The following is a 25,508-nucleotide window of genomic DNA, read 5'->3' on the forward strand; positions in this document are numbered from 1 at the left end:
TGCCCCTTACCCATTTAGCCCATCCCCCCTCCCACAACCCCTCCAGTAACCCTCTGTTTGTTCTCCATATTTAAGTCTCTTATGTTTTGTCCCACTCTCTGTTTTTATATTATTTTTGTTTCCCTTCCCTAGTGTTCATATGTTCAAATAATCCAGTGAAAAAATGGGCAAAAGACATGAATAGACACTTCTCCAAAGAAGACATCCAGATGGCCAACTGACACATGAAAAAATGCTCAACATCACTCATCATCAGGCAAATACAAATCAAAACCACCACGAGATACCACCTCACACCTGTCAGAATGGCGAACATTAACAACTCAGGCAACAACAGATGTCAGCGAGGATGCGGAGAAAGAGGATCTCTTTTGCACTGCTGGTGGGAATGCAAACTGGTGCAGCCACTCTGGAAAACAGTATGGAGGTTCCTCAAAAAAGCTAAAAATAGAACTACCCTATGATCCAGCAATTGCACTACTAAGCATTTATCCACAGGATACAAGTGTGCTGTTTTGAAGGGACACATGCACCCCAATGTTTATAGCAGCACTATCAACAATAGCCAAAATATGGGAAGAGCCCAAATGTCCATCGATGGATGAATGGAGAAAGAAGATGTGGTATATATATTCAATGGAGTATTACTCGCCAATCAAGAAGAATGAAATCTTGCCATTTGCAACTACGTGGATGGAACTGGAGGGTATTATGCCCTAAGTGAAATTAGTCAGTCAGAGAAAAACAAATATCATATGACTTCACTCATATGAGGACTTTAAGAGACAAAACAGATGAACATAAAGGAAGGGGAACAAAAATAATATAAAAACAGGGAGGGGAACAAAGCATAAGAGACTCATAAATATGGAGAACAAACTGAGGGTTACTGGAGGGGATTTGGGGAGGGGAGATGGGCTAAATGGGTAAGGGGCACTAAGGAATCTACTCCTGAAATCATTGTTGCACTATATGCTAACTAATTTGGATGCAAATTTAAAAAATTAAGTTAAATTAAAAAATAAGATAAAATTAAAAAAGGAGAGACCATCCACTTGTCAGCCTTGAGGATGTTTTGCCCTTGGTGACCTGTTTGCCCCCCTTTGCACAGATAATGAAATTCAGAGGAACCAGCCCTGCCTCCCTTGGCAGCAAAACATCAGCTGCCCTTCCCCCTTTTCTGCTGACACCAGATATATTCAGCTGTGGAAGCAGAGATGCTCACTGTGCTCTTGGTAGCTATGGAAATCCCAGGGTTTCCCTAGCAACAGCTCTGGTTCTGCCTTGTTGCTAGGGAACGCTGGGATTTCCCAGGTTGCCCCTTGAGCAAGACTTCTCTAGCCCAAGGGCAGAGGTGTGAGCACAGCTGTGGGTCTATTCCTAGGGAATAGATGATCCCTTTTGATTCTGATCATTTTAGGTCATCCTGGCCCATAGCCAAGTGAAAGGGGGATGCACACCGGGTGAGAGGTCTTGAGAGGGGGATCAGGAGGGAGTGCTGTACAATAAGCAAACTAATTAGAAAATTCCAAATGAGCTCAATAGATACCAGGAGGTGGAAGATGGTGGGCTTTGGGAAGCGTTTTAGTCTTCAAGTCCAACATTTGGCTGTCTACAAAGCACGTTCCCTAAGAGTATCATGCAGCACACACCTGTTTGGTTTCAAGAGAAAGCCCAAGGTTAGAACTAATGCCAGCCTCCCTCATGGGTGTGTAACCTAGGCAGTCCCACAGAGCCCCTGCTTAAAAGGGCTCTGAATGGTTGGTATAATGTTCTGTTGTCACCTTGAAATTCAATTTTTGAACAAGAAGCCTTGGATTTTTATTTTGTGTTGGGATCCACAAATTATGTATCCAGTCATAATTATAACCCTCATTTTACAAAGGAGAAAACTGACTGATAGGGAGCAGATATAATTAGCCCAAGTTCATGTGTCAGAAAGCACATCTTACTGGTGACTGTATCTTCCCTTAGCTGCTTTCAGACACCAGCAGCTGGAGGGGCTTAACCCAAACAGGTTTTCAGCATGGGGAGGCTTTCCTGGGATTGCAATGGCAGGAAGATAAGAATGACCAGAGTCACGGTCCTCTCAGTTGTTCTGGGGGTTGAACAGAGAACTGGAGAAAGTACAGTTTCAGGGAGCTCCAGTCTAGTACAGGAGACTACCAGCATTAAGGAGATATAATTGGAATAAGGTCAGGGGCAGTGGCAAGTCTGTTGGCAGGGGTGGGTGGGTGGCAAGGTTGTAGCAGTTACTGGTTCTGCTCATGTCTTAGAAAGCCCTGAAGAGTATGTCTGCTTCCTACTGCCTGGGATTCTTTAGAAAGTGGACTTTTCCCATCTCTTTGTCCCATAGGCACTAATTCTATGGCAATGGGAAAATAACCATGCAAAATTATATATATATTTAGTGAGATTCCTGCATGCCAGACTCTGGGATAATATCTGTTCTCAGCTGAATTGTGTCCTCCCAAAATTCACATGCTGAAGTATCAACAACAGTACCTCAGAATGTAACTATATTTATTTTTTAAGGTTTATTTTAGATAGAGAAAGAGAGAGAGGCAGAGAGAGAGGGAGACACAGAATCCGAAGCAGGCTCTAGGCTCTGAGCTGTCAGCACAGAGTCCGATATGGGGCTGGAACCCATGAACTGTGAGATCATGACTTGAGTGGAAGTTGTCAGATACTTAACCACCTGAGCTACCCAGGAGTGCCAGAATGTGACTATATTTAGATACAGGGTCTTTAAGGAAGTAATTAAAGTTAAATGAGGTCCTATGGGTGGCCCCTAACCCAATCTGATTGGTGTCCTTATAAGAAGAGATTAAGACACAGACACACAAAAGAAAGATTCTGTGAGGGCACAGGGAGAAGAGGACCATCTATGAGCCAAGAAAAAAGGCCTCGGAAGGAACCAACTCTGCTGACACTTGGATCTCAGATTTCCAGCCTCCAAAAACTGGGAGACAATATGTTTCTGTTGTTTAAGCCCTCAGTCTATGGTACCTGATTGTGGCAGCCCAAGCAGACTAATACAGTATCCTTCAGTTCCACTCCTGTGAAACAAGGACTATGACTATCTCACAGAGAAGGGACCCAAAACTCAGGGGTTAAATATCTTGCTCAGCATCACCCAAGCTACCAGGCTGTCATGCCAGGACTTGGACTCAGCTAAGTTTGCCCCCCAAGCCTGTGTTTACAACTCAGCAGGCCTAGATGAACTGCACCCCAGCTCATCCAATTATGAACATCTGGAGCACTTCCCAGGGCATGTCTGTCCCTCTACTGTCCTGTGGACTCAAGGACTTCTGGCACAGTTCTCCTGCCCTATTGCCCATGACTAGCATATTTCTGCTTAGCATTCCAGTGTCTCAAAGCTTCCCGGTGGTTGGCACCCATGCCCCAGGCTGAGATGATCACCCAGTCTGGTTCCTTTCACAGAAAGACTCTGAGACTATATAGACATTGGTTCTGAAGACCAAACAATAAATAGAGTGGATATGCAAGGTCTTTGATAGGTGTTACAAAGTAAAGTGGCAGCTGCATGAAGTCCTTAAGCCCTTCAGTACTAGGGGGACACCTTTCTTTAGTGTTAAAGTGGCTGCATCAGGAAATCCCAGATTCTGCTGCCTTCACATGGGGGAGCAATTAAGTTCTCTCTTTGAATTTCTTCCCTCATCCCCAAGACAAAACTGTGTTACTCCCCCGGAAAGCAAAAGCAACTGCAGGTAGTTAAAGAGATTTTTCTTCTTTTTTTCTTTTTAAAAAAATTTTCTAGGGGTACCTGGGTGGCTCAGTTGGTTGAGCGTCCAATTCTTGATTTCAGGTCAGGTCATGAGGTCATCATGATCATGGTATTGAGCCCCACAACAGGCTCCATGCTGAGCGTGGAAACTGCTTAAGATTCTCTCTCTCTCTCTCTCTCTCTCTCTCTCTCTTTCTGTCTCTCCATTTTGCCCCTCTCCACTGCTTGTGCTGTCTCTCTCTCTAAAGTACAAAAAAAATTGTAGGTTACTAGTGTTTTATCAAGGTATAATATACATCTAATAAACTGCCCAGATTGTAAGTGCAAAAGTTCAATGAGAAATTTGACAAGGATACACTTCCATGTAATCATCACCAAGTTCAAAATGGTAGTTGTGGTTTTATTTTTACATATTTTTTAAATTTTTTAAATGTTTTATTTATTTTTGAGACAGAGAGAGACAGAGTACGAGCAGGGGAGGGGCAGAGAGAGACACACACACAGAAGCAGGCTCCAGGCTCTAAGCTGTCAGCACAGAGCCTGACATGGGGCTCGAACTCGTGAACCATGAGATCATGACCTGAACCGAAGTTGGACGCTCAACGAACTGAGCCACCCAGGTGTCCCGGGTAGTTGTGGTTTTAAATATAAATCCCCACCTCTCTGCTACAAAGTCTCCATACATAGTATGTCAACTCTGGCCATGGTAGATATTGGGCCCCAAGGATGCAGAGTTGAAGCACAAGGTCAGTGGAGTGGATGATCTTGCTAATCTAGCAGGACCAGAGCTATGATGGAGAGGACATGGGCTGGGGGAGCACAGAGAGGAGTATAGATCCAGCCTGGGGCCAGTCACAAAAAACTCCCCTAAAGCATGTGACAGGTAAGCTGGATCTTGTAGGCTAAAAGTGAATCTGTTGGGGGTAGAGGAGAAATTAGAGGACATTGTAGACAAAAGGATGTGTGAAGCCTTAGGGGTATCAAACAGCTTAGGAGAAACAGTTCAGACCAAATGGGATGGCTCAGAAGGTGCCACTGGCATCAGGAACAAGATATGATTATAGAGAAATGAAACTGAGCTTCTTGTCTGACTTAGAAACTGTTTCTGAGGCCAGAACAGTCAGTGCCTGTCTAATGTTCATGTCAGGTTTTATTGCTTGTGGTCAAAGGCTGTTGCACAATATACAGGGCAAGGAGCAGGGACTGCGTGATTCTCTTAGCAACATCCAGAATAAATTTGAGCCTCTGTCTGAAAAGTGACTTTGCAGAGCAAGTTACATAAACGGAATTATCTAATGGATCACAGCACAAATTGATCAAGGCATCTCAAATCAGCTTAGCACTGGTATTTAAAGCAGTCAGTATTAAAGAGATGCTTAAAGTTAGAAAACCTAAATGTATGTTTCATGTCATTGTCCCAACATGTCATTTTCTTCCTCTTCACACATTTGTTTTATTTTGTTGCCAGAATGTATATTTTCAAGATGCCATAAGTCCTTTCTTGAAAAAAGAAAGGTATACACATAGATGACCATATACATAGGTGCATCAGAGACAGTCTGTCATTTTACACCTTTCCTGACATAAACCAAATCGCCATATACACTGAAATTTGATTCAAGACCATTTCTTCTGTTCCAGTAATCATTTATTTGTTCCTCACCCTACACCACACTGTATTTACTGTGGTTCTTTCCCTTTAAACATTCAAACATTCTCAAGTTTCTCCCATTAAAAATCAAAACAAAGCAAAGCAATTCTCCCCATGCCACTTCTGCATGAACACTAGCTACTATTCCTCTCTTACCCTTTTATAGTAGTCTACTTTCTCACCCACATTCCACTCCTAAGCCACCACAGTCTGATTTCCACAGACATTGCTCTAAGATCTGTCTCTTCTCACAGTTTTCCCTTGCTTCTGTGACATTCTTGCCGTCACCTTCCTTATTTTCAGTGTCTTTGCTTTCCCTCGCCTTCTCTTCCCATTTCTTAAACACTGAAGCTCCTGGGACTTTGGTTTTGGGCAACTTTCCCTTAGCACACACGATACACAGTTGCCCAGGAGTGCTCCCCACATTTATATTATTTATGACATTGGTGATGCTACATGTTCATCAAACACCATTACCTTTTCCTCCTTTATTTGTACCTAGACCACATTTCCCAGAATCCTTTGTGATTCAGTGTACTTATGTGACTGAGTTCTGACCAATGGGTATAGGAAAAAGAGATGTATGACATTTGCAGGTCTGGCCACTCAAGCCTCACACATGGTCCTCCAAGATCTCTCTCTTCACTCATCTGCCAGCCAGATGCAAAGAAGCCAGGGGAGGCCTTGGAGTGCCTAGGGCCTCTGCAGCTACTGGTCAGAAGGAAGCTGGGTCCCTAATAGCCTGCATAGAGTAGAGCCCAACCCCCACTCCACCCACTCCCACTGATTTTGAACTACAACATGAGTGAAAAATAATAGTTTATTGAGTCGGCTCACTGAGACACGAGATTCTTTGATATGGCAGTTAGCCTGCCCCAATGAATACACTATATCTATGCTAATGATAACCAAATATGTGAATTCCAGGCTTCTAATTCTCTTTGTACACAGAATAATTGACAATGGTGCCCAAAATGATAGGACAAAAAATGTTTTTAAATTTTTTTACATGTTTATTTATTTTTGAGTGAGAGAGACAGAGCGTGAGCAAGTGAGGGGCAGAGAGAGAGGGAGACACAGAATCGGAAGCAGGCTCCAGGCTCTGACCTGTCCGCACAGAGCCCAACATGACACGGAGGTCGAACCCACAAGCCTTGAGATCATTACCTGAGCCAAAGTTGGACACTTAGCCGACTGAGCCACCCAGGCACCCTGAAAATGTTTTTTAAGGTAGATTATTAGCAAGTCACAGATATTCATTCATTTATTCAATGCATATTTATTGAGTGCCTACTGTGCACCAAACACTGTGCGAGGCTCTAAGGTTGTAATGATGAGCAAAGATAAATTTAGTCCCCACTCTCATGGAGTTTAGCATGAAGTGGCTGACAACGAATTCCCACATCTCCTTATTATATTCCAACTGTCAGAAACTTGCTCAGCACCTGCTGCTTCAAACACATCCCTATAACTGAGACCACCCCTCTGTAGTCCCTAGAAGCCACTCTTCTCTCCTTTGTGAAAGGAGATCCCTTGTGTATCTAAATAGTGCAACGCTTGTTTTTTGTTTGTTTCTTTCTTTGTTTAAGAATTCTTCAGGTTTTTTTTTTACTGTGGTAAAATATATATACCATAATACTTACTATTTTAAGTGTACAACTTAGTGACATTAAATATATTCACACTGTTGTATAGCCATTACCACTTACCATAATACTTACTATCATAAGTGTACAACTTAGTGACATTAAATATATTCACACTGTTGTATAGCCATTACCACTACCTACACTCAAAACTTTTTATCATCCCCAGAAAAACTCTGTACTTATTAAATAACAGCTTCTCCTTCCCTCTTCTCCCAGCCCCTGGTAACCTCTTCTTCACTTTCTGTCTCTATATATTGGCCTATCCTAGGTATATCATGTAAATGGAACTGTATAATATTTGTCCTTCTGTGTCTTGCCTTTTTTCACTAAGCATAATATTTTCAGGATCCTTCCACACTATAGTATATATAAAAATTTAATTATTTTTTTATAGCTAAATAATATTCCATTGGGTATGTATACCACATTGTGTTAATCAATTCATCTGTGGATGGACACTTGAGTTTCCACCTTTTGACCATAGTGAATAATGTTGTTATGAACATGGATGTGCAAATATCTTTTCAAGTCCCTAACTTCAATTCTTTTGGTAACATATTTAAGAGTGAAAATGCTGGGAGGTGCCTGGGTGGCTCAGTCGGTTAAGGTTTTCATGGGGCACACAATCCAGAAATAATAATGAAAAAAACTAATCATTTAAATGCACTTACATTTAAAAAAAATTTTTTAAAGCGGGGTACCTGATTGACTCAGTTTGTTAAGCGTCGGACTTTGGCTCAGGTCATGATCTCATGGTTCATGGGTTTGAGCCCCATGTCGGGCTCTGTGCTGACAGCTCAGAGCCTGGAGCCTGCTTAGGATTCTATCTCTGTCTCTCTCTGCCTCTCCCCTGCTCATGCTCTGTCTCTCTCTCTCTCTCTCTCTCTCTCTCTCTTTCTCTCAAATATAAATAAACAGTGAAAAAAATTAAAGAGTGAAATTGTTGGGTCATATGGTAGTTTAATGTTTAACCTGAGAAACCACCAAACTGTTTGGCAAAGTGGCTGCACTATTTTACATTTCCACTAACAATGTATCAGGGTTCCCATGTCTCTACATCCTCACCAACACTTATTATTTTCTGGCTTTTTTATTATACCATCCTAATATGTGTGAAGTGTTATTTAATAACATTTTAAAAATATAAGTCATACTGCGATACAATCTTGTTTTAAGAAATTCAAACCCAGAACAGAATAAGAGGAAGAAATCCATTTCCCATAGCCCACGAAGCACCTTCCTCTTTCCAGAGGAAACCACTATTAAAAGTTTGGTATGCATCTTTCCAGACCTCATTCTCTGCATTTATATTTTACATAGGTATGAATGTAAGATTATACATAATGTATACACATAAACTATGTCAGTAATATCATTTTCCATCCTTCTTTCCATTCATTCCCTTTTTCTTTCTGTTAGAGAAAGTCCACCTGTGAAATCTGGCCCTATAGCTTATCCCACTGATTATAATGTGGTCTTTGATTTCCAGCAGAACTTTGGTGTCTATCTCATGCAGAAAAATCATGATGTCATTGTCACTGTAATAAGCCTGTTCTGGGGATGACCATTTCCTATCACATATACCAACAGCTCTTTATGCCCCTTTCTCCCTCTGAAGTTACCTTTCTTTTGTCTGGAAGGAAAAAAAGAATTAGATTTTCTCCTTTTTAAAGAAAACAATTGTCTAAGAGTTCCAAGTGGGAAACAGACAGTGTTTGATGGGAGATTGCCCTCTGCTGGCTGTATTAGTTAGAGTTCTCCAGCGAAACGGAACCAACAGATTATATATATACATATACATATAATTAATTATATTATATCTAGCTATCATCTATCTATCTAGACAGAAACAGAGAGACACACAGAGAGATTTATGGATGGATGGGTGGATGCATGCATAGATTATAAGGAATTGCCTCACATGATTATGGAGACTGACAACTGTCAAGATCATCAGGATAAATCAGCAAACTGAAGACCCAAGAGAGCCAATGGTGTAAGTTTCTGAGTGTGAAGGTCTAAGAACTAGCAGAACCAATGGTGCAATTTCAGTCTGAAGGCTGGCAGGCTTAAGATCCAAGAAGAGCTGATATCTCAGTTTGAGTCAGAAGGAAGGGAAAAAGCCAATGCCCCAGTTCAACGGAGGAATTCTTTCTCTGTTACTAAGAGAAGGGTCAGCCTTTTTATTAAATTCATGCCTTCTACTGATTGGATGAGGCCCACTCACATTAGGAAGGGCAATCTGCTTTTCTCAGCCTATAGATTTAAATGTTAATCTCACCCAAAAACACCATCAGAGAAACACTCAAAATAATGTTTGACACCCCATAGCCCAGTCAAGTTTTTACATAAACTTGATCACTGCAATAGCCAAGTGAATGTCTTTGGAGACCTAACCCCATAGCAGGAAGCTGTAATGCATTTAAGTAATTGCCCTGATGGGTGTTGTAGGCAATCAGAATTCTAAGTGAGAAATTAAGATAGAAATCGTGTAAGCCAAACCAGAGAGAAAGAGATAAACCATCCAGCTTCCACTTAAAAGTATTTAAACTCCTTGAAATAAGAATCAAATTGTTTTACTTAGCAGAGTGATAGAGTAGAAAGAGCATGAGCTTTAGAGTCAAACTCTGAGCTTCAGTCTTGGCTTTCATGCTTAACCTTCCTGAGCCTTAGTTGCTTTATATGTAAAATGGGGTAATAAATATCACTGTGCAACACTGATAATACAAAGATCAAGTCCTTTCTAAACCATAAAGAGTTTGGGAAATCCTAGGTCTGGGAGTTATAAGCCACTTTCCCTAGAATGATCTATTAAACCTAACCAGCAAGAGAGAACTGACTGTGGCTGAGAAAATAACCAGAACTTGAGAGAAAATAATAATGACATTTTGAAGTCCATAATAATAATAATAATAATAATAAACCCGTTTGGGTAGACATTAGCTATAAGCTTAGACTAGAGGACCTGAGGAGGCAAACTCTGGGAGGAAACAGGCAGGAAGCTAAATAGCACAGAGTATAATCTGTGATCCCACTGCTAGAGACTCTAGAAGGGAATGTGGCTCCTGAAAGATGGGAATTCTAAAAAGGAGAAATCTGCCTCTAACGCTTCACATTCCATAGCAAAACTTGCCCCAGAAATTTCTCAATCTCAAATAATCCAAATTATAAAAAAATGTCTAAGTCAGCCATGTATCTATGCAGGGAGACCTTTAAATGAGCTCATACTGTGAAAAGATACATACTCTCATAGGCAATTCTCAACACAGCTGCCAGCATGAGACTCCAGTGTAAGGCATGTTACTTTCCTGCTCAGATCCCAGTGCTGACCACCACCCCCATCACCCCCAGAACATAACCCTTACTTTGGGGATTTACAAGGCTTTAACTTACCCAACTGCTGCCTCCTTCTACAACTTGCCATTTTTCACTTTGGTGTGAGTGAGGAACAGCTCACTGCTGCCTCAGGGACTTTGCACCCGGTGTTTCCTCTGCCTGGGTACTCTTTCCCCAGATCTCCACATGGCTTCAGGTCTTTTCTAGAATGTCATCTCTACAAGGAGGTCCTGTCTACCCTGTCTAAAATAGCACCCCTTCAATCCTTCACTAGATTGTAAATCCCATGGGGCTCCTGGGTGGCTCAGTCAGTTAGGCGTCCGACTTCGGCTTGGGTCATGATCTCATGGTTTGTGGGTTTGAGCCCCGCATCTGGCTCTGTGCTGTCAGTTCAGAGCCTGCAGTTTGCTTCGGATTCTGTGTCTCCCTTGCTCTCTGCCCCTCCCCCACTCTTGCTCTGTCTTCTATGTCTCTCAGAAAATGAATAAATATTTAAAAAATAAAAAAATTGGGGCGCCTGGGTGGCGCAGTCGGTTAAGCGTCCGACTTCAGCCAGGTCACGATCTCGCGGTCTGTGAGTTCGAGCCCCGCGTCGGGCTCTGGGCTGATGGCTCAGAGCCTGGAGCCTGTTTCCGATTCTGTGTCTCCCTCTCTCTCTGCCCCTCCCCCGTTCATGTTCTGCCTCTCTCTCTGTCCCAAAAATGAATAAACTTTGAAAAAAAAAATTTTAAAAAATAAAAAATAAAAAATAAAAAATAATAAAAATAAAAATAAAAAAATTAAATAGACTGTAAATCCCATGAAGCTAGCAACTGTGTGTTTCTTTTTCACTTCAGAGCCTGGGTCAAGGCCTGAGTGCTCATTAAGTATTTGCTGAATGAATGAATGAATGAATGCAAAAGAAAGGAGAGAACAGTTCTAATAATAGATTTTTAAAAAAAGCAATGATGTGGATCCCAAAGGAAAAAAAAATTCAGGGAGGCTAAAGCTGAAAATGGATTGAAGGTTTCAAAAACTGCTGAAGACAGATAGGTAAACAGCCTTTTAGTCAGTGCAAGTAAGAAAAAAAGCAACTTTCTGAAAGAAAATAAATCCTCTTGTGTTGGCATATTCCTTGAAGAAGATTGATTTTTCAAGCTAAAAAAGACTGGAGGGAAGGGAGGGAAGATCGCAGGAAGTCCAGGTGAGTGATGAGGTTGCTGGATCCAAGGAGTGATTAGTTGCCAGGAAGTCTAAACAGGGGCAGATACAGCATTGTAGAGATCGCAGGTCCCACAGTGACAAGGAAGAAAGGACATTATAGCAATCCAAATTTGGGTTGAGGTGGTAGTTTCAGAAATGAAAAAAAGGGGTGCATCACAATAACTACTACAGGGAAATGTTGGTGACATAATAGACTTTTGGGGCAAAGAGGAGAAAGGAAATGAAAATCACAAGCCTCTAAATGATAGCCAGCAACCAGAATCAAAAGGAGAAAGGCAGTGGTTACTAGGAGGCTTAGAAGAGATGACTGGCAGTCAGCAGGGAAAAGCTAGAAAAGACAAGTTCTGGTCGTAATATTTTAGAAATGGGCTTGGAGCTTCTGTGAGAGTCTTAGGGGCCACTGATGGATATTTGGGTCACTAAATATGTCTGATATGTCACAGCATGGCACACTAGAATGATGTCACTGCTTCACAGCTGTGATCAATGCAGAGTGATTACTTTTGCTACAGCTGAAGATGTGCAGTAGTCCAGTGGCTTCTAGAATACAGCCACTAGAATACAGTGGTTTCTAGAATACAGGGGGTGCCTGGGTGGCTCAGTCGGTTGAGCATCCGACTTCGCCTCAGGTCATGATCTCAAGGCTTGTGAGTTCAAGCCCCACATCAGGCTCTGTGCTGACAGCTTAGAGCTTGGAGCCTGCTTCGGATTCTGTGTCTCCCTCTTTCTCTGCCCCTCCCCTGCTAATGTGTGCGCTCTCTCTCTCTCTCTCAAAAATAAATAAACATCCAAAATAATTAAAAAAATTTTTTTAATTAGAATATAGGATGTTGAGCAGGGCAGGTTCTGAGACATGGAGTGGACGAGGGAGCCACTTGCTACAAGACACTTATCACAATGGCCATGGAGGGCTCAGAAACAAATAGCACCTAGACTGTGGGCGAACTTGGCTTCGTGAGGGAGCATCATCAGGGAGCAAGCAGTTCTAGTCAAAGCAATATATCAATGCATAGTGGGATGGCTGTGGAGATGTGACAGAGTTGTAATTGTTGGTAAAGTGCTGCTTTGAGTGTATTACTCCCTTCGAGTGTGCTGCCAAAACTCAGTATTTGAAAGTGTGACCAAACAAGCATTTAAAATCTGATAGGAGGTGAACAGACCCCAGAAGATGCCCCCAGGCAGCCAATGTACATTTCTGCCCTTTGATGTCCCATCAACATCCTGGATCCAGCAGCTCTTCCATGTCTGAAAGACGGGGACTGAGCTACCTCCTTTCTTTAAACAACTTTCTGAGATAGATTTTACTTATATCAAGCCTGAGTACGGCTATTGATTAAGACAGCTGTTCCTAGCAGTTGTAATGCTTTGGAGCAAAGAAAACACTATTCCCCTGGAAAGTTCCTTCAAGGAAATCCAGTATATCCCTCAGTTAGTACGGAGGCCCACAAGGCCCAACAGGAACTGGCTTTTTTTTTTATCCCACCCATCTCCCCCCACCCCAAAGCCCCCATTCCCACCATCTCCCTGGATCTCTCTGCTGGATTCTCGTAGGAAGTGACCCCAGCTCCCTCTCTATCCTCACCCCTCCACCTCCCTCCACCTCTCTGCTCCAGCTCCATATGAAGATACTTCTGATCCCTCTTTATCTACATGCCTGCCATCTCCCTATGACTCTCTCTTGTCCATCTTACATCAACCAACTTCAGCTCCCTCTCCTTTCCAATACCTAGCTCAGCATGAAATGCCCTCCCTTGCTTTCCATCCTACTCACCCCTACATTTTTCTACTACCCCCTAACATGAACTAACCTCTGCTCTCATTCCCCTCAGCTCCACATGAAGGAATCTCGCCCCCCACCTCCCCGTCCCAACTCTCTTGAACAAATCTCTGTACTATGTCAAATCCCACCCCACTCCTCTACAGCTCCCTGGTCCAGCTCCACATGAACTGACCTCTGCTCTCCCCATCACCCCCAAGCCCCTACATAGAAACTATGGGCTGGGCCATCTACATAGAAACTATGGGCTGGGCCATCTACATAGAAACTAATTCTTGCTCCCTTTCTCTCCCCTTTCCTCCTCCCCCTACCTGAATCACTCTTTCCTGCCCTCATAGACTGACTTTGGGCCCTCTACTTCCCAGCCACCTCTCCTCAGGATCTTTCTAATTCATCCCCAATTGAACTGACCTCTCCTACCTCTCCCACTCCACCCTACCCTACTCTCCATACATCTCCCTCATTGGTTCCTGTTCCCTTTATCTCCCTTCCTATCTTCCTTCATTCCCCTCCAACTCTGTAGACCCTTCCTGTGAACTGTCCTATGCTGCCTCTCCCTCCCCATCTACCCTACACCCCCCAAGTATTACCTAACTACTCTTCCTACATTTCCCTGATCCAGCTTCACAAAAACTAGCTTCTACTTCTCTATCCCCACCCTCTGCCATCTCCCCTACATCTCTTGGTTCAGCCCCACCTAAGCTGACTCTGCCCCCCCCGCCCCCGTCACCATCACTCTCCACCCACTCTACAACTCTGCATCACCTGCAGCTGCACTGACCTCTCCTACAATTTCTTCCCCATCCCATCCATTCCCTTCAACTACCTGGTCCAGCCCTATATAAACTGACTGCAGTCCTCCCTCCATCCACATTCCCCCACCCCCTTGTAGTCCTCTTTTCTGCCTTCGCATGAAGTGGTCCCAGCTGCCTCTCTGTCCTCATATTCCTGACCCTCATGTGACTCTCTGTTCCAGTCTCACACCCACTGATTCATGCTGCTCCCTCTGCCCCCATCCCCTCCACAAACCTATTTTAAAATGGCTGGAAGGCACCAATATAGTGAGTACCTCGTGCTTGTTTTTATCCTTAAGGATAACATGTTACGTACCACTTTCCCTTCCCCCAAGATTCCTGACTATATTTCATTTATGAGAACATTAAGAAGGAGGAGATAAGAATGTTTCCAGGGTGACAGTTAACAGTAAAATGGGAAGTAGGACCCAGTCTTCCCGCTCCTTTCCATTATCGTATGTCTTTTATCAGATCACATGCCTCTTATTAGAAAACAGAAATATGACAAAGGTCAAATCCTCCCAGTAAATGCTGTCAACTCGACTTTGGAGGACAATATACATTAAAAACTTCATGGATGCACATCTAACAAAGCTATGTGACAATCACACCAAGGAAATGACATTGAGAACAAACAGTTCTGAAATGCCCTCTTGGCCCTTTGTGTGAGTCTGCATTGTGCCCTCAGAGACTCAGACTTAAGCACAACTCTTCTCCCCACTACACAGACAAGGAACCTGAGGCACTTGGAGAGGGAGCTTGTCCCAAATTACCCAGCCAGAAACTGGTGGAGCCCATGAGAGAACCCAGGTCTGAAGCTACTCTGGGTTCCCCCACCACATCCCCACAGTGTTTCTCAGAGTTATGCCCCTATAGACTTGTCTGGGAGTGGGTCACCAAGTTGTTCAGGATGCCAGTGTCCAGGGATGAGGCCCAGGGTCATGCCTCTTTACATGTTCTCCATGTAGGGTTACCACTTGAAATACAGGAAACCCAAGCAAAGTTAAATTTCAGATCAACAATGAATAAACAACACAAAGTCCAAATGGGACATACTTGTACTGAAAAAAAATTGTCTAAAATTAAAATTGACCTAGGTGTTCTCTTTATTAGCTGAGGCAACCCTATCCTGGGATTAGGATGCCCCCAGAAGTTTGAAACCCATTCTCTTCCCCTCCACGTGTGGGTGAATGAGCATTCTATCACTGTTGTTCATTTTCCATTTCCCCTCCGCCTTTCTTGTTCCCCACCCTCAGCCTGGGGCAAAGACTTTATTTAATATTATCTGCCATGGCTTATCTTATAGATCATCCCATGTAGGGTGAAGAGGGGGCTAGACAAGGTCATTCAGCCCAATCTGACACAGAGATTCTGAGACACCATCCAGCAAATAAACTGACCAGAGGTTGGCTGAATTCAACCTACTGTCATAATAACTTGCCTTTCCCCAATTTGTCCAAGCACAAATTACCAATAAGACTCTCAGACTAACTGCGCCCAAACTATTTTTAAGGCATCATTTAGGCTTAGGTGAAATGGAAATTCTACTAGTTTTACACACTGATGGATTCCCAAAGAAACAAACAATTCAAGTCAGTAGCAAAGGATTAATTTTCTGTCCATCGGCTGGGAAGGAGTTGGGGATCTACCAGGCTGTCTTCAACACAGTGGTTTAGAAGATGAACTCATATTCAAGGTTAAAGAACTCACCCTTAGAGAACAAAAGCTCAAAATAAAAAAGGCTTTATTTTTAAGACAAAAAAATAGCACAAACACACATCCAAATGCAAGTGAATAACTTCACTGGGTTTTATAAAAGAGAAAGCTGCACTCAGGTGTCAATTATAACTGGAAACCTCAAAGAGAGGCCCCCTGCTTCTGGTGACATGGGTACAACATGTGCTAGTCCAAGAAGTCATTCTGTGGTGGCATCAATGTGGAAATGCATGACAAGAGTGAGGCGATACAAGGCAGAACTGCAGGTGGGTGAAAGCTTTAAGACCCTTTTCTCCACTCTAATATGCTCTCATTTTGCTTTGGGGAACTAAAGTAACAGGTCACCTTACAAAGAACTTTAATGTCTAAGAACACTTTCAAATACCTAAAAGAGATTCAAGGTTGTTACTAAAGTTATACAGGGAGGTCAGTGGGGGAAAATAGTTTGTGTTCTCAAAACCCAGGTTTCACACAATATGAAAAGAAGACACTGATCTTAGTAAAGGCTGGTCTTTTTCATGATGCGCAGGAACTCTTGCTCATTGACTTCTCCATCTCCATCTCGATCAGCCTCATCGATCATCTCCTGTAGAACAATAAGGATTCAACTTAGATTCATTCATAAATGAATTAAAATGACTGAGCAATGGCTTTCATAAGGTTACATGAATAGACAGTTGTGGTCCACCCATTGCAAATGTGCTGCTTTTTAGAATAGCTTGGTTCCCAAAAAGTTATTTGAAAATCAAGCAATACTTTGTCATACATATCCAGAAGAGAGCCTGAAAATCATCCTGACTAGAGGGATTCTTAAAACCTAAAATAGGAGGTAAAGTTTTACGTGTGCATTTTTCTGGGAGCAAGGCCCATAGCCTTGTCACACTATTAAAGGAGAAATTAAGTGGTCAAGAGAGGGACAAGAGAACATTAGTTTTCCTTCAAAGTGGGACTCACATCAGAGAAAATGTTATTCAGAAAAGTCACACAGGGGCTCCAAGCAGGAGCTAAGCTCAAGTCCGATGCCTTACAAACCTGAAGCTCCTCATCAGTGAGGTTCTCACCCAACTCCTTGGCCACACGCTTTAGATTTTTGAATGATATCTTCCCAGTTTCATCATCATCGAAGAGCTTGAAAGCTTTCAGAATTTCTTCTTTGGTATCTTTCTCAGACTTAGCAAGTAAAACAGATAACACAGAAGCAGTTACTCATGCAGCAGCTCACCGGCACCTAACCCCTCTACGTGGTCTTGGTGATGGCTTTCATGACATAGGTCCTAGCTCACAGGAGATCAAAGGTCATCCAGGGTAGAAGAGGACAAACTCAATGACATTATTATAAACAGGCTAAAAAGGAAATATAAAGGACTGACTTAAAATATTCTTTCTATACAAAGCAGAGAGAAACAGGAATAGAGGGTAGAGTTAAAGCTAGAGGAAATATAGTGCTTGAGCTGGCAGAAGAGGGGTCCTCTCGGTGGGGAAGGGGGGTGCAGGGAGGAAAGAGAGGGCTATTTAACTTGTTATGAGATAACAGAGAGTTACTGGGATCCCAACTACTCCAAAAGAGGAAGAGAGGAAAATCCCCCAACAGCTCAAACTCCAGAAATTCCTGAAAGGTAGCTAAAGATAGACAGAACCTCTCTAATAAGAGCAATTTCGGAACCCACCTTTAAGGTGGGACAGCTTTACTAGGTGGTTACAGAAGGTTAAGCTTCCTGATCACTTAAATAAGTACACAAAGAAAAATGCAGGTATAATTAGATGATTTCAAAGCCACAGAATTATTAGAGTAGGAACAGACCTGTGACCTGAGACACACATGGAGTTACTTTTCTACATGCTACTAAAGCGAAGATAAGCCTCACAAAAGGGGAGCTGGAAGGCCAACGAATGAGCAATGGCCCAATGGGAACATCAACATACATCCTGGGTGGGATGACACTCAGGGGAGTGAGGTGGATTGGTCAGGTGACACGTCTTTCTTGACCCCCTGGGCCCGTTAAAATGGTGACACCTGAGGGACTAGAGAATGGGTACATTCAACCTTGAAAATGCTAAAAGACCAAATTCCCAGGGCAGTGAAAAGCTAGGCTGTTGGAAGTAACCTGCCCTCAGGCTAAGGCTGCCCAGAATAACAAATGAGAGAGAAAAGAATTTTGACCTTTAAAGTATAGGCATTTCACCTTGTCAGGCACTGTAATATTGCTGGTGTTTACAGGTTTTACTGCTTGTGGTTATCATATTGACAAATCAGTTGAGAAAAATAATCACAAAAGAGTGACAGCAGTAGGACTTTTACGACTTTACAGAGGGTAAACCGACTTTTCCTGTGATTTGTGTGGCCTTGAAGAAAGCCAAGAAGAACCTAAGCATTCTAATTTTCAGTCATAAATACCATCCTTTATCAGCTGAACCCTCCAGTTTGTATTAACTTTTCTTCAGTGAAGACATTTTCATATCTAGATTCAAATTTGTTCACCATTATGGGTGGAAAATATGCTGATTATTCCAGCTAACTTACCATTTTCTGAGTCATCACAGTCAAAAAGTCACTAAAGTTCATTTTTCCTGTCCCTTCCTTATCAATTTCGCTTATCATTTTCTTGATCTCTTCTTTCTTGGGTTCAAAGCCCAGTGCTCTCATTGCCACCTACAATGAAAACAGGATCATCTCAATACGCACATCTAAACCGTTAACAGGAACAAAAATGACAGCATTGAGAGTATTAAGCCAGCATCTGACACAATTTCATTAAAATGATTGGGAGGGGCGCCTGGGTGGCTCAGTCTGACTTTGGCTCAGGTCATGATAGTAGTTCGTGAGTTTTGAGCCCTGCATTGGGCTCTTTGCTGACAGCTCAGAGCCTGGAGGCTGCTTCAGATTCTGTGTGTGTCTCTCTCTCTGCCCCTCCCCCACCTGCGCTCTGTTTCTCAAAAATAAATAAGCATTAAAAAAATTTTTTTAATGATTGGGAAACACTAGAACATTATGCAGATTGATATTTGTGTTCCATTTTATTTAATAACACTTGAGGTAAAGAAAAGATAGGAAAACAGAACACAGTGCATCCTCCCGTTACTTCTTGCAGAGAGATGAGGAAAAAAGAGGTACAGTGGTGACAGGGAAACAAAAAGATGTAGAGGAAAGGCAAGGCTGGGGAGTTGGAATGTAAATGGCTTACCTTAAGTTCCTTAACATCTATGGTTCCAGTTCCATCAGCATCAAAGAGATCAAAAGCTTCCCGGATTTCCTGTTTCTGCTCTTCAGTAAGCTCAGGCTTAGGACTCATCCTTTTTCGCTGGGCAGATGTTGCAATGCTTGCCTTCTTAAAGTTAGAGGCCTTTAGACGTTTTACAAACACAGAAGCACAGTATTATGTAATATAATCTATATTTTACATAAAATAGTTACAACAAATTATTTTAAAATTGTTTACACCAACCAATTCCGAAGCTTTGCTTAACAGAAGAGATAACAGGGTTTACTGGAAAGAACAGTGAATCCTTCCATGCACCTCTATCCCTCCCTCTTCTTTATTTACTACTGTTTCTAGAAGCAAGGAGACCCCTTGTTCGGTTGGACACCTCTGATTGAAAATCATCCTAAAAGAGATCTAGCCAAGGAGCTGACTGCATAAATGTACAGATAACCAGGTGACCTTGATTTTGGGGATCCTGATAATTATCTAGAAATGTCCTTACAACACCCACTCGCGGTACTCCGCTTCCCTCTATGCAGTCCGACTTTAAGAAGTAACCACGCTTCCAGATTTGGCCAAATATTACTAGGTTGCTAAAATGTATATTCTGCCAATATTAAACAATAAAACTCAATCCACTTGGCACATCTGTCCCTCCTGCAAGGAGCTCAAAACATGTCCCGAATATCCCTGTACTTAAATTTTAGGATGTATGTTACCAATCAAACATAATAAACCTCCTCCCCAGTTCTATGGGTAAACTTTGGTAGAGCGAGGCGTCCAGGTCAGGATCTGAGAAGTCAGGGCCTGCGGGTAACTTCAGTTTTCTTTGTCCAGGGGCGGTCACCGAGGGGGCCGGCAGGGGAAGATCAGGGGAGCCTAAGGGATGGGTGGGCGCAGCGCAGACTGTGGGTGAAGGGGAGCAGCAGCGAATCACAGGCCCAGCTGGGCGGCAGGCGTCTCTACACTACGCTTCCGGGAAAGAACTCAGAGGAAGGAGGGGCACGCCAAAATCGAGAACGGCGCAGGGGAGCTGGCAGGGCCAGACGAAATCTTGGAAGGGCTCAGCCTCTGGGCGCGGGGCACCAAAGGACGGCCTGCACTCACCATTGCCGACCAACTCCGCCGCCCGTTGTTACGGCAACCGACGTATACACTGACTCGGCGCCTTTCCCACCTCCCCACGCGCGCGGCCCTGCTCCCCATTGGCGGCCCACTAGCCGCCGCCGCCCCCCATTGGCGCAGGGCTGTGGTGGGTGGGGCTAACCGGACAAAGGCCTGGCCCAGGGCCTGGGGGCTGTGCACTCACAGCTAAGACCTGGCCTCATTGGGCAGGATCACGTTATGAGCGCCGATTGGCTGAACTAGCGCTAAACTAAGCCAATCCCGTTGGCGGAGGAGTCTCGGCAGATCCTCTGCTCACGCGGGCGTGGAGAAACTGGTGCCCGCCGGCGGCTGCAGGTCTTTGAGTGCTAGCTTGGGGAGCGCTGAGGCTGGCCAGGGGATCACCTACGGACGGTAAGGGTTACGACCTCGCCCTGGGAGGCTGCCTTCTATCGGCTACAAGGCAGGAGGGCAAGGGGCTGGGTGAGGCGGTCTGGTCGGGAGGTTTCTGGTCTGGCCTAAGACAAAATTAGGGTCAGAAGAGCCAGAGAAGACCGTGACCTTGCGTGTTACAGCGGAGACTACACAAGGAGCAACTGAGACCCAGAGAAGTGAAGGGGAATGTTGCACAGATTTGGACGGCTGGGACTTAGAAACCGTGTCCCACTGAGGCTGTTTCTTCGAGAGTGTCCATTCTATAGCACCGCCTCCCCCCCCCCCCCCCCCGCCCTGCCCGCAACTGATTTTAAGAGTGGATCACTTTGGTTCTCTCCTGGCTAAAAGCAGCCAAGGAGATGAGGTGGGAGCCTGGGAACGGACTTTGAAGGAAGTGAAAGAGATATGAGCGAGCATGAGGGGAGAGGTCGTCAAAATAGACCTTTTTGATAGTCACTCAGGCGGATGGGGGGAGCATTCCAGGCCGAGACATTGCCATGAGCAAAGTCACGGAGGACTTTGAAGTGTGAGGGGTGCTTGGAGAGTGTGGTTTTAGATTTTCTTTTATTCAGTTTGTTTTTATCATGATAAGTGTAGTCTTTAATCCCCATCACCTATGTAACTCATCTCCCCACCTATTTCCCCTCTGGTAAGGATCAGTTTGTTCTCTATAGTTGAGAGTCTGTTTCTTGGTTTGCCTCTCGTTTTCGCTTTGCTCATTTGTTTTGTTTCTTAAATTCCACATATGAGTGAAATCATATAGTATTTGTCATTCTCTGACTGACTTATTTCACTTAGCATTATACTCTGTAGCTCCATCCATGTCATTGCAAATGACAACATTTCTTTTTTTTTAATGGCTGAGTAACATTCCATTGTATATTTATACCACATTTTCTTTCTCAGTTCATCCATCCATCAAAATATGGACTACTCTCATATCTTGGCTATTGTAAATAATGCTGCTATAAACATTGGTGTGCATGGATCCCTTTGAATTAGTATTTTTGTATCCTTTGGGTAATACCCATTAGTGCAATTACTGGATCATTTTTAATTTTTTGAGGAACCTCCGTAGTGTTTTCCAGAGGCGCTGCACCAGTTTACATTACCACCAACAGTGCAAGAGGGTTCCCCTTTCTCTGCATCCTTGCCAACATATGTTGTTTCCTGAGTTGTTAATTTTAACCACTCTGACTGGTGTGAGGTGGTATCTCAGTGTGGTTTTGATTTTTATTTCCCTGATGATGAGCGATGTTGAGAATCTTTTAGTGTGTCTGTTGGCCATCTAGAGGTCTTCTTTGGAGAAATGTCTATTCATGTCTTCTGCCCATTTTTTAATTAGATTATTTGTTTTGGGGGTATTGAGTTGTATCAGTTCTTTATAAATTTGGATACTAACCCCTTTTCAGATATGTCATATGCAAATATATTCTCCCATTCAATAGGTTGCCTTTCAGTTTTATTGATTGTTTCCTTCGCTGGGCAGAAGCTTTTTATTTTGATGTAGTCCCAATAGTTTATTTTTGCTTTTATTTCCCTTGCTTCAAGACACACATCCAGAAAAAAAAGTTGCTACAGCCAACATCAGAGAGATTACTGCCTGTGCTCTCTTCAAGGATTTTTAGGGTTTCAGGTCTCACATCTAGGTCTTTAATCCAAATTTTGAGTTTATTTTTTTGTATAGTGTAAGAAAATGGTCAAGTTTCATTCTTTTGCATGTGGTTGTCCAGCTTTCCCAACATCATTTGTTGAAGAGACCATCTTTTTCCCATTGCATGTTATTTCCTGCTTTGTCAAAGATTAATTGACCATATAGTTGTGGGCTTATTTCTAGCTTTTCTATTCTGTTCTATTGATCTATGTGACTATTTTTATACCAGTACCGTACTGTTTTAATTGCTACGCTTTGTAATATAACTTGAAATCTGGAATTGTGATACCTCCTGTTTTGTTTTTATTTTTCAGGATTGCTTTGGCGAATCAAGGTCTTTTGTGATTCCATAAACATTTTAGAATTGTTCCAGTTCTGTGAAAAATGATGCTGGTACTTTTCATAGGGGTTGCAGTAAATCTGTAGATTGCTTTGCATAGTATGGACATTTTAAAAATATTTGTTCTTCCAACTCATAAGCATGGGATGCCTTTCCATTTCTTTGCCTTATCTTGGATTTCTTTCATCATTGTTTTATAGTTTTCAGAGTACAGGTCGTTGACCTCTTTGGTTAAGTATATTCCTAAATATTCTGTCGTTTTTGGTGCGGTTGTAAATGGAATTGTTTTCTTAATTTCACTTTCTGCTGCTTTATTATTAGTGTATAGGAATGTAACAGATTTCTGTACATTGATACTGTATTTTGCGACATTACTTAGTTCGTTTATCAGTTCCAGTAGTTTCTTGGAGTCTTTAGGGTTTTCTATATATAGTATTATGTCATCTACAAATAGAGTTTTACTTCTTCCTTACCAGTGTGGATGCTTTTTATTTCTTTATGTTGTCTGATTGCTGTGGCTAGGACTTCCAGTACTATGTTGAATAAAGTGGCAAGAGTAGACAACATTGTCCTGTTCTTGATCTTAGCGGAAAAGCTTTCAGTTTTTCGCTGTTGAGTATGATGTTGGCTGTGGGTTTTCCATACAAGGCCTTTACTGTGTTGAGGTATGTTCCCTCTAGACCTACTTTGTTGACGGTTTTTATCATGAATGGATGTTGTATTTTGCCAAATGCTTTTCTGCATCTAGTGAAATGATTATATGGTTCTTATCCTTTCTCTTACTGATGTGATATATTACGTTGATTGATTTGTGAATATGGAATCAGCCTTGCATCCCAGGAATAAATCCCACTTGACTGTGGTGAATGATTTTTTTGAATGTATGGTTAGATTTGGTTTGCTAATATGTTGAGGATTTTTGCATCTGTATTCTTGAGAGATATTGGCCTGTGGTTCTCTTTTTTTTTTTTGTGGTGTCTTTATCTGGTTTGGTATCAGGGTGACACTGACTCATAGAATGAATTTAGGAGTTTTCTTTCTTCTTGTATTTTTTGGAATAGTTTGAGAAGAATAGGTATTAACTCTTCTTAAAATGTTTGGTAGAATTTGTGAAGCCGTCTAGTGCTGGAGTTTTGTTTTTTGGGAGTTTTTTGATTACTGCTTCAATTTCTTTGCTGGTAATTCGTCTGTTCAATTTTCTATTTCTTCCTGCTTTACTTTTGGTAGGTTTTATGTTTCTAGGAATGTATCCATTTCTTCTAAGTTGTCCAATTTGTTGGCATATAAGTTTTCATAATATTCTGTTACAATTTTTTGTATTTCTCTGGTGTTGGTTATTTCTCCTCTTTCATTAGTTATTTTGTTTAGTTGAGTCCTCTCTCTCTCTCTTTTTTGATGATTCTTGCTAGAGGTTTACCAATTTTGTTGATCTTTTCAAAGAACCAGCTCCTGGTTTCATGCGTGCTTGGAGAATTACAAGGGTGTGTGTGCAAGGGTATGGGCTGAAGCATTGGAGCTGGAGGTCCAGGATCTGCCCTCCACAGCTAGCCCAGTGTAAGAGGGCTCTCAGTCCTTACATGCTTCCCCTCTGGGCATTGGGGCATTATTTAGGGAGGCAGGGCACAGAGCATAAGCTTCTTAGGCTGAGAAAGGCATGAGATATATTAGCACCCATTAAATTAACGTCTTTGCTGACCTTCTTCCCTTTTTTCCCTTCCTTTTTCAGCATGAACCAGGTCCAAAACCATTCAGTCATATTTGACTCTTTTCCTGTCCCCTCCGCATTAACCAGCCTCCAGGTTCTATCCGTTCTCCCACTTAAAGGCCATTCCTTTTCTCTTTTCCACCTCTGCTGCTCCTCTTCCAATTCAGGCCTTTGTCAGCAGTCTCCCAGCTCCTACCAGCCAGAATTCTCATCGTGGTCTGCAGGGCCTGGCATATCATGCCCTTTCCTTTCTCCAGGCTCATTCCAGCTGGGACACTAGGTTCCTTGTTGGGCCTCAAACACACAGGCACAATCCTCAGAACTTTGGCTCCAGCTGGCCCTTCTGCCCGCTTGCTCCACTTCTTTCCCTCCTCCAGGTCTTTGCTCCACTATCACCTTCTTTCTTAGTGAGCCACCCTAAGCACCCTATTTGTTTAGCACTGCAGCCCCCAGCATGCTTGAGCCCCATATCTTGCTCTACTGTTTTCCCCTGGTACTTGCTTATTTTGTTCTTTATTGTCCACCCACTAGAAGGTAAGCTCTATGAGGGTAGGCATCTTTGTTTTGTTCACTGCTGGTACTCCGGTACCTGGAACAGTGAAGGGCACATATTAGGTACTCAGTAAAGCTTGTTTGAATGACTGGTGAAGAATGTCCCTGTGCCTGCTTCTCACCTGCCTAGTCTACCTGCTCTGCCAGGTTTGTCTTCCTGGTGAACAGTCTGGTCAGGTCATCCCCCCTGCTCTTAAACCTTCAGAGGCTTCCCATGACTACAGAGTAAAGTCCCAACCTGGCATCTGAGCCCCCTGCCCAGTTTTGCCTCTGCTGGTCCTTATATGTCTTGTTTTCCATACCCTACTTCCTGGTCTGCGGGGTGACAGACAGCCTGGCAGAGTAGAAAGAACAGCCACAAAGTTCTGCCTTGGCTGTGTAAAATCTGTGTGGTGCAAGTCACTCGACCTCTGTGCCTGAGTTTTTCTTTTGTTGAATGAGACCTAACTGGGTGCTTTAGGGATCTTAATGGTGTAATATACTTAGATGTAAAAAGACCTGGCATTTGGCAGTTTTTCGAGCAATATTATTTCTTTTCTCTGATTTGCTCTTGTTATCTCCCCTACCCCGCATGCCCAAAACTTTAGACTTGGGTAAAATCCCTTCTCCGCACTGCAGCCAGAGTGATCCTTCTGATCTTAACA

At 42.9% G+C, this 25,508-nt stretch overlaps 2 protein-coding genes across 8 annotated transcripts in view; one reads left to right on the forward strand and one right to left on the reverse strand.

The window, feature by feature from the left end:
• Positions 1–15,885: 15,885 nt before the first annotated feature.
• On the reverse strand, positions 15,886–20,310 carry CETN2 (centrin 2). Its single transcript, XM_043571120.1, has 5 exons — positions 20,182–20,310; positions 19,057–19,215; positions 18,396–18,524; positions 16,907–17,044; positions 15,886–16,460 (listed from the first exon to the last, which is right to left on the reverse strand). The coding sequence occupies exons 1-5, from the start codon at positions 20,278–20,280 to the stop codon at positions 16,371–16,373; spliced, it is 615 nt and encodes a 204-aa protein (XP_043427055.1). The 5' UTR covers positions 20,281–20,310; the 3' UTR covers positions 15,886–16,370.
• A 150-nt stretch (positions 20,311–20,460) lies between these two features.
• NSDHL (NAD(P) dependent steroid dehydrogenase-like) overlaps positions 20,461–25,508 on the forward strand; it is a 30,138-nt gene continuing 25,090 nt past the window's right edge. For 3 of the 7 annotated variants that reach the window (XM_043571113.1, XM_043571116.1, XM_043571118.1), the window contains exon 1: positions 20,461–20,592. The gene's annotated coding sequence lies outside the window, so the exon portion shown is untranslated. The remainder of the gene's footprint in view (positions 20,593–25,508) is intronic. The other 4 variants (XM_043571114.1, XM_043571119.1, XM_043571117.1 and 1 more) reach the window with 3 other exon arrangements.

This window comes from Prionailurus bengalensis, chromosome X (genome assembly GCF_016509475.1).
Source record: "Prionailurus bengalensis isolate Pbe53 chromosome X, Fcat_Pben_1.1_paternal_pri, whole genome shotgun sequence".
Taxonomy (NCBI): Eukaryota; Metazoa; Chordata; class Mammalia; order Carnivora; family Felidae; genus Prionailurus; species Prionailurus bengalensis.

Bases quoted from the DNA above. Each gene is read 5' to 3' on its own strand.
- CETN2 (XM_043571120.1), bottom strand. From the start codon at position 20,280: ATGGGGAGCAGGGCCGCGCGCGTGGGGAGGTGGGAAAGGCGCCGAGTC. The intron at 18,525-19,056 runs GTAAGCCATTTA...TTTTCATTGTAG, and splicing joins TAGATGTTAAGGAACTTAAG to GTGGCAATGAGAGCACTGGG. The intron at 16,461-16,906 runs GTTTGTAAGGCA...ATTGTTCTACAG, and splicing joins TCACTGATGAGGAGCTTCAG to GAGATGATCGATGAGGCTGA.